The following is a 13,675-nucleotide window of genomic DNA, read 5'->3' as shown; positions in this document are numbered from 1 at the left end:
CTCATACAAGCAATAGAATACTAACACTATTTCGACAATTAGGTCATAGGCATTTAGGAAAAATAAGATACTTTCTGTTTACATAGGATAATCTTGCCTTAAAATGTCCCCTCTGCAGCAAGCTTTTCTTTCTTCTTTCTTTCTTTCTTTCTTTCTTTCTTTTCCAGTTTAAGGGCAGTCTTTCATAAACCCACAATGGAAATAGTTACAGGTTTATGCACAGTTAAGAAAATTCATGATTCCCCACTGCCAGAGTAGGTAGAGGGAGGAATTTCTTCTTTCTGCAGCAACAGAATCAATAGGTTGATCCTATTTTAACTTTGATGTCAACAGAACACAGCAACCAGAGTCTCTATTTTTAAGGTTGATAAATTCAAACCTGGGGAAGTGCCACAATGTAGGAAACTCATGTAAATCATCACTGCAATCTAATTTATGATGCCCGACCCTCAAAATACCATGCATGTGATTTCACATGTCCTTTTGGATAGGGAAAAATTGAGTATAATGGACTTAAGTTTTTTGCATTGCTTGGAATGATCTAGTAAATTGGAAGCCAAGGTCAATGGTCTAATGCCCCTTTCATCCTTTATTTCTCCTAGGCTGGGATCTTCTGTCTTGGGATCTTAATTCAGTGAGTGCTCAGCCATGGCTCTCATCAAGTATTCATTAACTACCATTTTGTTTTAGTCTGTTATCATGAACCACCTATATTTTGTTAATTTTATCAATAACCCTAAACCTTTACTTATTTACTCCAACCTGATTCCCTATAATTCTTTTCTTTTCTTTTCTTTTCTTTTTTTTTTTTTTTTTTTTTTTCAACGTTTTTTTATTTATTTTTGGGACAGAGAGAGACAGAGCATGAACGGGGGAGGGGCAGAGAGAGAGGGAGACACAGAATCGGAAACAGGCTCCAGGCTCTGAGCCATCAGCCCAGAGCCTGACGCGGGGCTCGAACTCACGGACCGCGAGATCGTGACCTGGCTGAAGTCGGACGCTTAACCGACTGCGCCACCCAGGCGCCCCTTTTTTTTTTTTTTTTTGAGAGAGAGAGAGAGTGAATGAGTGTGAGGGGAGAGCAGAGGGGGAGAGAGAAAGAGAGAGAGAATCTTAAGCAGGTTTCCGACTCAGGGCTTGGTCTCACAACTGTGAGATCCTGACATAAGCCGAGATCAAGAGTTGGGTGCTCAACTGATTGAGCCACTCAGGTGCCCCTGATTCCCTGTAATTCTGGTCCCCTTCTCAATATCTCTTCAACTCTAGCTGTTAATTCTCTGTGCCTGGCACCTAAGAGCTCAATAAATATATGTTTTATATATACATGAATATTTCTCTCCCTCAGCCTGTGTCTTTCCATCTTAGCTTCCTGTTACAACTCTTATAATCCATCCATCCTGTTTTAATAATTCGTGAATGTTTATTAAGCATTGGACATTGTGTGAAGCAATATGTACGAATGACCTCTGTTCATCCTCACAAGTCAATGAAATAAGGATATTATTATTCCTGTCTTTAAGGGAGGAACGTAGGGCTAAGTGACATTCCATTATCCATCCTAGGATTTGCTCCCAAGACTGTCTGCCTCCAAGATGCACTCTTGTAACCACTATGTTTAATCGTCTCCAGACCATTCTTGAGAAACCCCATACTAGACCTCGTTTGGTTTCAAAACTCCTCTTCCAATGGTTCTATTCCCATAAGGTACTCAAGTTCCCACAAGGTACTCAAGTAATTATAGTAATGAATGCAATACAGTATATTACAAAGCCCCAAATAACAACCAAAGTGCATTATACATTATATTCTATAAGGATAAAAGGGATAGTTTTAGATAACATTCACAGTCTCTGTTGGTTTACAATATATTCAATTGAAAGAATGTGCCTTGGGGCCCCTAAGTGGCTGTGTTGGTTATGTCTGACTCTTGTTTTCAGCTCAGGTCATGTTCTCAGTTTCTGAATTCAAGCCCTGCTTCAGGCTCTGCGCTGACAGTGGGATTCTCTTTCTCTCCTTCTCTCTCTGCCCCTCCCACACTCTCCCTCTCTCAAAATAAATGAATTTAAAAAAAAGAAACTTGGAAAAAAAAATGTGCCTTGAAGCTCAAGAAGGGAAATTCATAGTTCCTCCTTCACTTCCTCACCTCCTATTGGTAGTTTATTGTGTGGCCAAGAATAGCTCATGTTCTTCTGTGAATAATGAAATATAAAGAATAATGGAGTACCTGGGTGGCTCAGTTGGTTATGCGCTCAACTCTTGATCTCAGCTTGGGTCATCATCTCATGATCGTGGGATTGAGCCCTGTCAGTACAGAGCTTGCTTGGGATTCTCTCTCTCTGTCTCTCTCTGTCCCTCCCCTGCTCATGCTTGTGCACTCTCTCTTTCTCTCTCTCTCTCTCAAAATAAGTAAATAAACTTTGGAAAAAAAAGAAAAAAGAAAGAAAGAAAGAATACTTAGCACGAGGCTCCGGCCTGGCTCGGTCAGTAGAGCATGTGACTCTTGATCTCAGGATCCTGAGTTTGAGTCTCACACTGAGCACAGAGATTACTTTTGAAAAAAATAAATAAATGAAAGAAAGAAAAGGAATACTTAACAAATTGTTTATAATATTCCTGGCAGAAGAGGTGCACTGTATGTGATGATGTAATAAAACTGCATTCAACATTCAGCAACTAATACAGAATCACTATTATGTAACAGGTATTCAGTGAGAGATAAAATATATAACAATGGAGAGAAAACTAATGGAGAAGGGGGAAGAGGGAGACAGCGGTAGGGAGGGAGAGGGAAAGAGAGAGAGAAAGCGATCTTACAGTACAGCAGGATATTGTAAGTGCTGAATGAGTAATACAAGCAAATGCTACAGAAGCTCAGAGGAGTTCACTTTAAGTTTGGGTGGTGCAAACAGATGTCACAGTGATGAGATTCGAGCTGTGCCATAAAGGATGACCTTGGATAGGCAGAAAGGCAGAAGAGAAAGGAATGGCATAAGAAAAGGTGCAGAGGCAGAAAAAGCATAAGTTTCCTTGTGGAAAAGACTGAAGAGATAACGTTAATTAGGGTAAAGTTTCTATGTCAGGTGTGAGATTAACATGAATGGACACAGACATTGAGAGAGTTGGATCTCAGGTTAAAACATTTGAGTTTTTCCCACTGGCAACCAAGAGCTACCAAGAATTTAAAATGGACAACATGAAGACAGGGCTTTAAAATGGATTGGCTGGGAAGGAGACTGGAGGCAAGGAGGTCAGCAGGGCATCCATTGCGTAGCTGATTGAGAAATGATAAAGCCTGAACCAATGGAGAAGGAAAGAAGGCATGAGACATTTTGAAGGAAGAATAAGTAGGGCTTGGTGACTAATGGAAAGCAGGAGCAAGTTGGGTATTTGTATCTCTTTTCCTGAACAGAACAGAGTATTTACTTTGGAATCCCACATATCTTAAAGGAGGAGAAATTCCAGATTTCTCTGTTCTGAAAGCTGTCTACTTTGAAGTATTAAGAATAAGGAGATTGAGAATCCTAACTTGAAGCACTGACATATATTTGAAAAGTTTATTAGACCCTAATTTATCTGTTCAAAGGGAAGTGGTAACTTTGGGGGTAGCTATCACCATTGTTAGCTCTTTTGTTCCAGTTAAGACCAATGAGAAACATCATCTAGTTCACACATACACACACACAAGTAGATGAAAACGTAAAAGCTTCTTGTTGATGCTAATCTTACACAGCTACATTGTTGTTAAATAAACTTTTCAGTAATAACCAGCAAGATAAGGAATCCAGCAGAATAATAGGGTGATGTGGAAACTTAATGATCACCCAGACCAACCCCTCTGTTTTATAGAAGAAACTGAGACCAGGGAAATTATGTCCCCTTTCAATTAGAAAACACAACTGGAGCTACCCATAACCAGTAAAGAAATCAAATTAGTAATCAAAAATGTCCCAAAAAACAAGAGTCCGGGGCCAGATGGCTTTCCAGGGGAATTCTACCACACATTTAAGGAAGAGTTAACACCTATTCTCTTGAAGCTATACCAAAAAATAAAAATGAAAGGAAAAACTAATGAAGCCAGCATTACCTTGATTCCAAAACCAGACAAAGATTCCACTAAAAAGGAGAACTATAGACCAATTTCCCTGATGAACATGGATGCAAAAATCCTCAACAAGATATTAGCCAACCAGATCCAACAACACATTAAAAAAAGATTATTCACCACGACCAAGTGGGTGAATATACCTGGGATGCAAGGCTGGTTTAATATCTGCAAAATAATCAATGTGATTCATTACATCAATAAAAGAAGGACAAGAACCATAGGATCCTCTCAATAGATGCAGAGAAAGCATTTTACAAAATACAGCATCCTTTCTTGATAAAAACCCTCAAGAAAGTAGGGATAAAAAAACCATACCTTGAGATCATAAAAGCCATATATGAAAGACCCAACGCTAATATCATCCTCAACGGGGAAAAACTGAGAGCTTCCCCCCTAAGGTCAGGAACAAGACAGGATGTCTCACCACTGTTATTCAACGTAGTATTGGAAGTCTTAGCCTCAGCAATCAGACAACACAAAGAAATAAAAGGCATCCAAATCGGTCAGGAAGAAGTCAAACTTTCACTCTTTGCAGATGACATGATACTCTATATGGAAAACCCAAAAGATTTCACCAAAAAACTGCTAGAACTGATCCATGAATTCAGCAGCCACAGGATATAAAATCAATGCACAGAAATTGGTTGCATTCTTGTATACCAATAATGAAGCAACAGAAAGAAAAATCAAGGAATAGATCCCATTTACAATTGCACCAAAACCCATAAAATATCTAGGAATAAATCTAACCAAAGAGGTGAAAAATCTATATGCTGTAAACTATAGAAAGCTTATGAGAGAAAGTGAAGAAGACATCAAAAAATGAAAAAATATTCCATGCTCCTGGATAGGAAGAACAAATATTGTTAAAATGTCAATACTACTCACAGTAATCTACATATTCAAGGCAATACCTATCAAAATAACACCAGCATTCTTCACAGAGCTACAACAAACAATCCTAAAATTTGTATGGGAACAGAAAAGACACTGACTAGCCAAAGCAATCTTGAAAAAGAAAACCAAAGCAGGAGGCATCACAATCCCAGACTTCAAGCTATACTACAAAGCTGTAATCATCAAGACGGGATGGTACTGGCACAAGAACAGACACTCAGATCAATGGAACAGAATAGAAAACCCAGAAATGGACCCACAAATGTATAGTGAACTAATCTTTGACAAAGCAGGAAAGAATATCCAATGGAATAAAGACAGTCTCTTCAGCAAGTGGTGCTAGGAAAACTGGACAGCGACACGCAGATAAATGAAACTGGACCACTTTCTTACACCATATTAAAAAAAAAACCTCAAAATGGATGAAAGACCTAAATGTAAGACAGAAAGCCATCAAAATCCTCGAGGAGAAAGCAGGCAAAAACCTCTTTGACCTTGGCCACAGCAACTTCTTACTCAACACATCTCCAGAGGCAAGGAAAACAAAAGCAAAAATGAACTATTGGGACCTCATCAAAATAAAACCTTCTGCACAGCGAAGGAAACAATCAGCAAAACTAAAAGGCAACCGACAGAATGGGAGAAGCTATTTGCAAATGACACATCAGATAAAAGGTTAGCATCCAAAATCTATAAAGAATTTATCAAACCCAACACCCAAAAAACAAATAATCCAGTGAAGAAATGAGCAAAAGACATGAATAGACACTTCTCCAAAGACAACATCCAGATGGCCAACTGACACATGAAAAAATGCTCAACATCACTCATCATCAGGGAAATACAAATCAAAACCACAACGAGATACCACCTCACACCTGTCAGAATGGTGAATATTAACAACTCAGGCAACAACAGATATTGGCAAGGATGCGGAGAAAGAGGATCTCTTTGGCACTGCTGGTGGGAATACAAACTGGTGCAGCCACTCTGGAAAACCGTATGGAGATTCCTCAAAAAATTAAAAATAGAACTACTCTATGATCCAGCAATTGCCCTACTAGGCATTTATCCAAGGGATACATGTATGCTGTTTCAAAAGGACACATGCACCCCAATGATTATAGCAGCACTATCAATAATAACCAAAGTATGGAAAGAGCCCAAATGTCCATTGATGGGTGAATGGATAAAGAAGATGTGGCATATATATATATACAATGGAGTATTACTCGGCAATCAAAAAGAATGAAACCTTGCCATTTGCAACTACGTGGATGGAACTAGAGGGTATTATGCTAAGTGAAATTAGTCAGAGAAGGACAAATATATGATTTCACTCATATGAGGACTTTAAGATACAAAACAGATGAACATAAGGGAAGGGAAGCAAAAATAATATAAAAACAGGGAGGGGGACAAAACAGAAGAGACTCATAAATATGGAGAACTGGAGGGGTTGTGGGAGGGGAGATGAGCTCACTGGGTAAGGGGCATTAAGGAATCTACTCCTGAAATCATTGTTGCACCATATGCTAACTAACTTGAATGTAAATTTTTAAAAATAAATTAAATTTTAAAAAATAGATAAATAGAAAACAAAAAGAAAGGAAAAGGGTTAAACAAAAAGAAAGAAAGAAAGAAAGAAAGAAAGAAAGAAAGAAAGAAAGAGAAAACACAACTGGTGCTAAAATCTGCATCTCCTCCCTGAAGAATAATGTTCTCTTTTTTTCCCAGTCCTTTACCTAAGCTTCAGTGATTCCATCCTTCTGGGAAATGCTTAGAAGCCAACTGTGTAGCTGTGTCATATCTAGTTCTGTATTTCTCTTCTGTTTATAACACTGAGAAGGAAATACAACAGAAAAGAGCCTCCTGGATGAGACAGAGCTCTCCTTCCAAGACAGTGAAATAGTTCAGCCAGCCAGTAGCCCAGAAGAGCAGAGTGGGATTGAGATACTCAGCGTGGAGGACAAAGCCCCAACCTATTCTTGTCTGCATTATCTGCCACTACTTGATGTACTTCAAGAGGAGCAAACAGACCTTCTGTTTCCAAGATGTTGGAGAGAAGCAATCACTGCTATCATCTTGCAAACAATCCTGGATACTAGGAATGGAGCAACCTTTTCCGGAAGGGGAAAATAGGGATTGACCATGAACCCAAAGAAACTTTGGGCACCTGGGCTCTCAGTCAGTAGACCATGCAACTCTTGATCTCCGGTTGTGAGCTCAAGCCCCACATTGGGTGTAGAGATTACTTAAAGATAGAATCTTAAGGGGTGCCTGCATGGCTCAGTTGGTTAAGCGTCCGACTTTGGCTCAGGTCATGATCTCACTGTTGGTAGGTTCGAGCCCTGTGTCAGGCTCTCTGCTAATAGTTCGGAGCCCGGAGCCCACTTCGGATTCTGTGTCTGTCTCTCTCTCTGTCCCTCCCCTGCTCACTCTCTGTCTCTCTCTCAAAATAAATAAACATTAAAAAAACTAAAAAAAAAAAAAAAAAAAAAAAAAAAGAATATTAAAATTAAAAAAGAAAGAAAAAAACTTGAGCTTCACTAACTTGGGCCCTTTCAGGTCCTGAAAGATACCCTAGCAATTTTGTATTCGTAATTTTTTTTCTTAAAGATATTCCCCCAAATTGTAGTTTAGTTTCAACAAAACCCCTAAGAAGGGAATATAGTGGAAGAGTGGAATATAAGAAGGTGCTATAGTCTAGCATTCTCTAGAAATGCCTCAAAAGGGTCAGTAACCTGCTGTATTAGCTATTTCCAAGTCCAAATGACCACCAGTCTTTGGCCACCCTTTGTATATATTAAATTATATCAATAAGACTAGTAGAAGTGGAAGAGATAATGTTGAAGTCTTTACAGTCTAAGCAATTGACTTTCCTTTTATGCCAATATTTAGGAATTCTTTCCTCTTAGTTCGCTATTGAATTTAGTTAAAGTTTCTATTGAATTCATATTCCTGCATAACAATTATACCTTCAGAAGCATATAAGTGAGATGTCAAATAGAACTATTTTGTATGTTTGTTGCATGTTCATGCTCTGGAAGTATGCTTTAGAGGTCAAAACCATGAAAAACTAGATTTCTATTTAGATGGAGATTTATCATTATTTGTGAGCTATGTCCAGTATGATTTCACTTTAAAACCACAAATACAGTTTTAACAATCGGCATTTTTCTTGTTGAGAGGTCTGTGGTCAGACTAAATATCTCTCTGAACCTGATTAGGTCCTGAGGTTTTTAAATTCAATATTCAGCAAATATAGAGCATTTGTTAGGCCATAAGAAATAATTAAGAACTCCAGAGCTACTGTAGGTCTCCCTGAGTCTGCCCCTCTTTTCTGATGATATGATAATCGGACATAACCTTGTCTGGTCCCAGGCCTCACCGTATATAAGACTGGGACAGAAGACTCACATACAATTAATCTTTTGAGGATTTAGGTGACATTGCTTTAGGTTTTTACATTAGCAAGCCCTTTGTTTGCTAGTACTCAAGTAATGGAATTTTAAGTAGTATTAAATGCTTTATTTCTTCTTCCTCATTCCTAACTATCCTGAATCCAGAAAAACAGACAGACACATGGTCATTCTGTGAAGACAAAAGAACATTGAACAGTAAATTATACAACAGCCAGAACGGTCCACTGTGTATTCATTCTCGTAATGGAACACTGGTGGGTACATTAGCATATTTAGTTTGAATTTTTATAAAATAGAGATGGGATTGTTCTAGCAGTTTCACAGTGTGCATAGCTACCATCATACTCCATGGACGATCTGACTCAAAATAATGCAAGGCTCTGAATAATGGGAAGGGGAAATGTTCTATAAACAATTCACAAGGGTTGGGTACCTCCACTGACAAGATACATTTAACAAACTCTAAAACCCACTTTTCCCAGGGACATGTGGGTGGTTCAGTTGGTTAAGCGTCTGACTTAGGCTCAGGTCATGATCTCACGGTTCGTGGATTCGAGCCCCACATGGGGCTCTGTACTGACAGCTCAGAGCCTGGAGCCTACTTCCAGTTCTGTGTCTCCCTCTCTCTGCCCCTCCCCATGCTCTTGTGCTCTATTTCTCTCTCTCTCTCTCTCTCTCTCTCTCTCTCTCTCAAAAATAAACATTAAAAATTTTTTTTCAATACACTTTTCCTATACAAACACAGTATCACTGTATTCCCATGGACTGCATTTACTTTCTTAGAGCTGAACTTTTTTCCAATGTTAGGCCTAAAATAAAATATGCAGAAATCTTTGAATTGTTTCTGTATCATTTTCATTGCTGGAGGGTACCTCCAGAGGTCACCTAGTTCATCCGGATCTCCAGCCAGGACTCTCCCTAATACTGAATATAGCTATATAGTGATCTGCATTAAGAAAGCTTTTAAAGATCCCTGGGGTTGGTCAAAAAATAGCTAATATTGGTCTGATTCATAGAACAACATTATACATATGTCAAAACAGCCACCTTTATCAAGGAAGACATCCATCAGGGTTAAGTGCTAGCTACAGCTTCAAAAGGAAAAGCTTTATTTTCTCAGAGAAAACCGTGGTAGATTAAGGAAATGACCAGGCGTGTTGGTATTTTACTGTTGTTGTTGTTGTTGTTGTTTAGGTATACATTTAATGCTTATCAAAAAGGAAACATTGTCTTGTCAAAGACCGCTGCAGGGGAAGCCCTGAGGTGGCTGGAGCAAGGAGATCACAGCTCCTGTAACAAGTCCTTTCAAATAGCTACAAAGCTGGGAGTGGAAGGGTGAGGTGGGGCTGTTTTTCAAACAAGATCTGATTAGCATCAAGTCAATGGAGGGCAGATGGTGAAACACAAGAATAATATCAACAATCTGAAACTACTATCATACTGTATGTTAACGAACAGAAATTTAAATAAAAACCTTTAAAAAAGAGGGTGAAACTGTGAAAAACAAAAAAAAGAATAATATTGACAGACCTGAGTTCTACCCGATCTCTTTTTATTTCTTCAACTCCATTAAACCGTGGGTGCAAAAGACAAGATTTTAAGTGTAACTTCAATCTCCTAAGACAATCGCATCACAGTTTTACAGGGATAGTAATCACCCACAACTGTTAGACTTCTGAATTATTGGATTTAAAGCGTGACGCTAGGGGCGCCTGGGTGGCTCAGTCGGTTGAGCGTCTGACTTTGGCTCCAGTCATGATGTCTCAGTTCATGAGTTTGAGCCCTACATCCAGGCTTGTTGCTGTCAGCTCAGAGCCCTCTTCGGATCCTCTGGTCGCCTTCTCTCTCTGCTCCTCCCCCGCTTGTGCTCACTCTCTCTCAAAAATAAATAAAACATTAAAAAAAAAAAAAAAAAAGCACTACATTAGAATTTAGAAATCTAGGTAAAAGGAGAGCTTAAAAGTTCTTATCTGGATTATCTGGGCCTTTATGCTTTTTGGTTGAACTATAGAGAGATTTTAAAGATACAGCTATAACTATTCATAAAGTGAGGACCTGCCCTGACAATTGTCTCAAGTATCCACTTGGCTTTGTGTATGACTGTTGCATCTTTTCACATATTTCTGTAAGGTTGCATAAAAGCCTAGTCAACCATGAGTGCTTTCAGGGTTAGAAGCTAGGAGTTTGGGTGAAAACAAGAAGTTTATCACATACCCACCCTCTTGCCAACTTTCAAATTTTGTGCTTCTTTCAAAGAATTCTTTGAAAATATTTCACTTTTAAAAACGGAGACACCTCTGTGCTGTCTTAGTAGGCCAGATGCTTAGTCTGGGTTACAGGAAGTGGAAAGTCTCTGCCAGCTTCCTTTGTAATTCCTGACTTTGGAAATGGGAATTCAGCCATTGAGAACTTTTTGATATGCAGCTGCCTTTCTCAGAGAAGGCAAACCGACTAACAAAATCTTCAGGTTGCCTTTTCCTTGCCTGAGAGCAAGAGGTAAAAGAATAAGGAGGTCTTTCTGCAGTATCTTCTTGGCTTTACGACATTCCCACAGTGGGCACCTTTGAGTTAATGTGCAGTCTCTGTATTCACCATAAAACTCAGGCACTTAAAGTATAGTACCTCCTTAGTTACTTGAATATTTGGCAGAGTAGTTTTTTTTCACCCTTAAACTGCTCAGATAATTGTCCGTTACTTGTTTGTGTAAACAACCTATAAAAAATGTGTTTGTTACTTTTTAAAGTTATTACAGTCAAAAATTTCCCAGAGCAGAATCAAGAAATTCCAAATTGAAGAAACCCCATTAGCTTTTAAGAAAAATCATGGAAATGAAAGGAGCGTAAGGAAAGACAGAGAGGAGCAGATTCTGTAATTTTTATTACAAAAAAAAAGTTCGAACTCTTTACATGCTATGACATTCAATGCCATGTAGAAGTTCATTGCAAGCAAACATTTTAAAAAATATACATACTGTATATATTTACATTCAAGTCTGAGTAGTTGGTGTCAAGGTGTAGTTCAGGTTCGAATCTTCACCCACCCTGTGGATTTGTTCAGCTACTAACTAAACAGCGATTGTATCTTCACTCAGGCACATGAAGAGGTAGAAACTGCTTTTTAAAGAAAAAAACAACAAAACTGGAGTGCAAATGTGAAGATCATCTTTGAAGCAGCTTAGCTACATCAAGGAGGCCCTAACTAGCTTTGGTCATCTCAAGCTGAATACATGTAGCCCATTCTTTAAATTAAAATCTGGAAAACTTTGGGTAGATGTTCTTCTGAGTAAATCAGGGGTTGTCAGAGATCAGCAACTGCCACTCGGCACCCAATAATTGCATATGACTAAGTTAGGCGACACAGCAGCAGGGCTGGGCTGGCAGCTGGGCACCTTTTCCCTGATAAGACACAAATAAAACACAAACGAGTGGCTTAAGAGACCTCAAATTGATATCTGTACACCTACAGCCTAGAACTCAGAAGCCGACTAGGATACTTCGTTTCCCAAGTGAAACCTCTATCCCAAACTTAACTAGTAAGTCTAGACAGGGGTGAGGTGACCTATGACTTCTGCAGGCCAAGGTTTCTCAGCCCCAAGACTAAACCTCATGAGGGCTCTTGGGCCTGAGAAGGGCTCCCTGGGCTCTTGTCAGACTTGGTGGTGCTCGTTCCTGAGAGGGGGAGTTGGAGGGAAGCCACAGGGGTGGCCGAGGGGAGAAGCCCTTCTCGTTCTCTTTTCTTCTGTTTCATCCTGCGGTTCTGGAACCAGATTTTGACTTGCGTATCATTCAGCTGCAAGGAGTTGGCTATCTCGATGCGTCGGGCTCGAGTTAAGTACTTATTGAAATGAAACTCCTTCTCCAGTTCTGTCAGTTGCTTGGTGCTGAAATTCGTGCGGATCGCGCTGGAGGGGCTAGCGGCTCCATACTCGGCGAGTTTGCCTGCAACATAAAGACAGGGCATCGGTGGGGTGAGAGGACGCGGACATAGAACGCGGGCGAGCAGCGGGGCTGGTGAGAATCAAAATCACAGCTCAGCTCTCCTGGGTCTCTGTAGACACAAGGTGTGCCAGGAGAAACGCCCCACGGAGAGCGCCTTCCCGAAATTTCCTCAATGCCTGGCACATTTTCGGAGCGTGTACTTGGGGCACGCTCAATGGAATGCGCCTACTTAACAGCGCTGCGGGACGCATTTCCTTCCGAAGTCCTAAATCGCCGTCCAGAGGGGCAGCTGCAACGCGCTCCCAGCACAATTCTGCGGAGGAGGCTCCGATCCCAACCCCAGTCGCGTCCGTCCAAGGCCCAGATACTTACTTTTCTTAGGGGCGTTCCTCTTCACTTTCATCCACTCGAAGGTGCTGAAGGCGGCGGGGAGGCCGGAGGCCGGCGACGCAGACTTGGGGTAGGCGCCAGGGGCCGGGGACGCGGTCTGGAAGGTCCCAGGGTGGCCGTCGGCTGGCTCTTTCAGACACGCCGGCAAGGGGCCGGGCTCGCCGAAGGCCGCGTAATCCACCTGGCCGCTGAGGAGAAAGGAACCACTGCCCGAGAAGACGGCTGAAGTGGCGTAGTGGACGTGCGCCCCGCCGTCGTCGGCCGGCCGCCCGAGCGCGCACGGGAAGTCGTACGCCGGCCCCGGCCCCAGGAAGCCGTAGTCCGCGCCCCCTGCCGCGGCAGGTGCGGCGCCCGGCTCGTAGGCGCCCTCCAGGGTGCACGGCGCGTAGGAGGGCGCGGCCGAGGGCGGCGCGGAGGGTGGCGCGGGGGTGGCCGGGGGCAAAGGCGCAGGTCGGGCGGCGGCCAGGGGCAGGCAGCTGACGAAGGCGCCGTCGCCGCTGCCCAAGGGGAAGGCGGGCTGCAGGGCCACGGGCCGGGCGTCGGCGCGGCAGAACTTGGGCGCGAAGCTGAGCGCGTCGCCGCCGCCCCCGCCGCTGCCACACGACACGTATTCCAGGTAGGAGCTCATGGTTCCGGCCCACCCGCCTGAGCGGGGGCCCGAGCGCGGGGCCGGGCAGGACCGCCGCGGGCTGCGCCGTTCCGCCCTTCCTCTCTATCCGAACTGCCTTCGCCGAGCCATGGCGAGCGGGCCGGAGGTAAATAGTGGCCTAATATAGCAGCGGGGGTGGCCACGTGGCGCTGGCCGGCCAATGGGCGCCTGCCCCGCACGGCCGGGGTCCCGACTGGCGCGCTGCTCCACGCGCCTGCCCCGCCGCCAACTTTGCCAAACCTGCGGGTGGCCGCCGTCCAGCGCCCCCGGG

General features: G+C 42.3%; 1 protein-coding gene across 1 annotated transcript; it reads right to left on the bottom strand.

The window, feature by feature from the left end:
* Positions 1-11,286: 11,286 nt before the first annotated feature.
* HOXD1 (homeobox D1) lies at positions 11,287-13,486 on the bottom strand. The gene is made up of 2 exons (XM_042952724.1): positions 12,738-13,486; positions 11,287-12,365 (listed from the first exon to the last, which is right to left on the bottom strand). Exons 1-2 carry the CDS (start codon positions 13,381-13,383, stop codon positions 12,031-12,033), a joined length of 981 nt encoding a protein of 326 aa, XP_042808658.1. The 5' UTR covers positions 13,384-13,486; the 3' UTR covers positions 11,287-12,030.
* Positions 13,487-13,675: the final 189 nt, after the last annotated feature.

This window comes from Panthera leo, chromosome C1, assembly GCF_018350215.1.
Source record: "Panthera leo isolate Ple1 chromosome C1, P.leo_Ple1_pat1.1, whole genome shotgun sequence".
Classification (NCBI taxonomy): domain Eukaryota; kingdom Metazoa; phylum Chordata; class Mammalia; order Carnivora; family Felidae; genus Panthera; species Panthera leo.
This window is presented reverse-complemented; position numbering and strand designations above follow the sequence as displayed.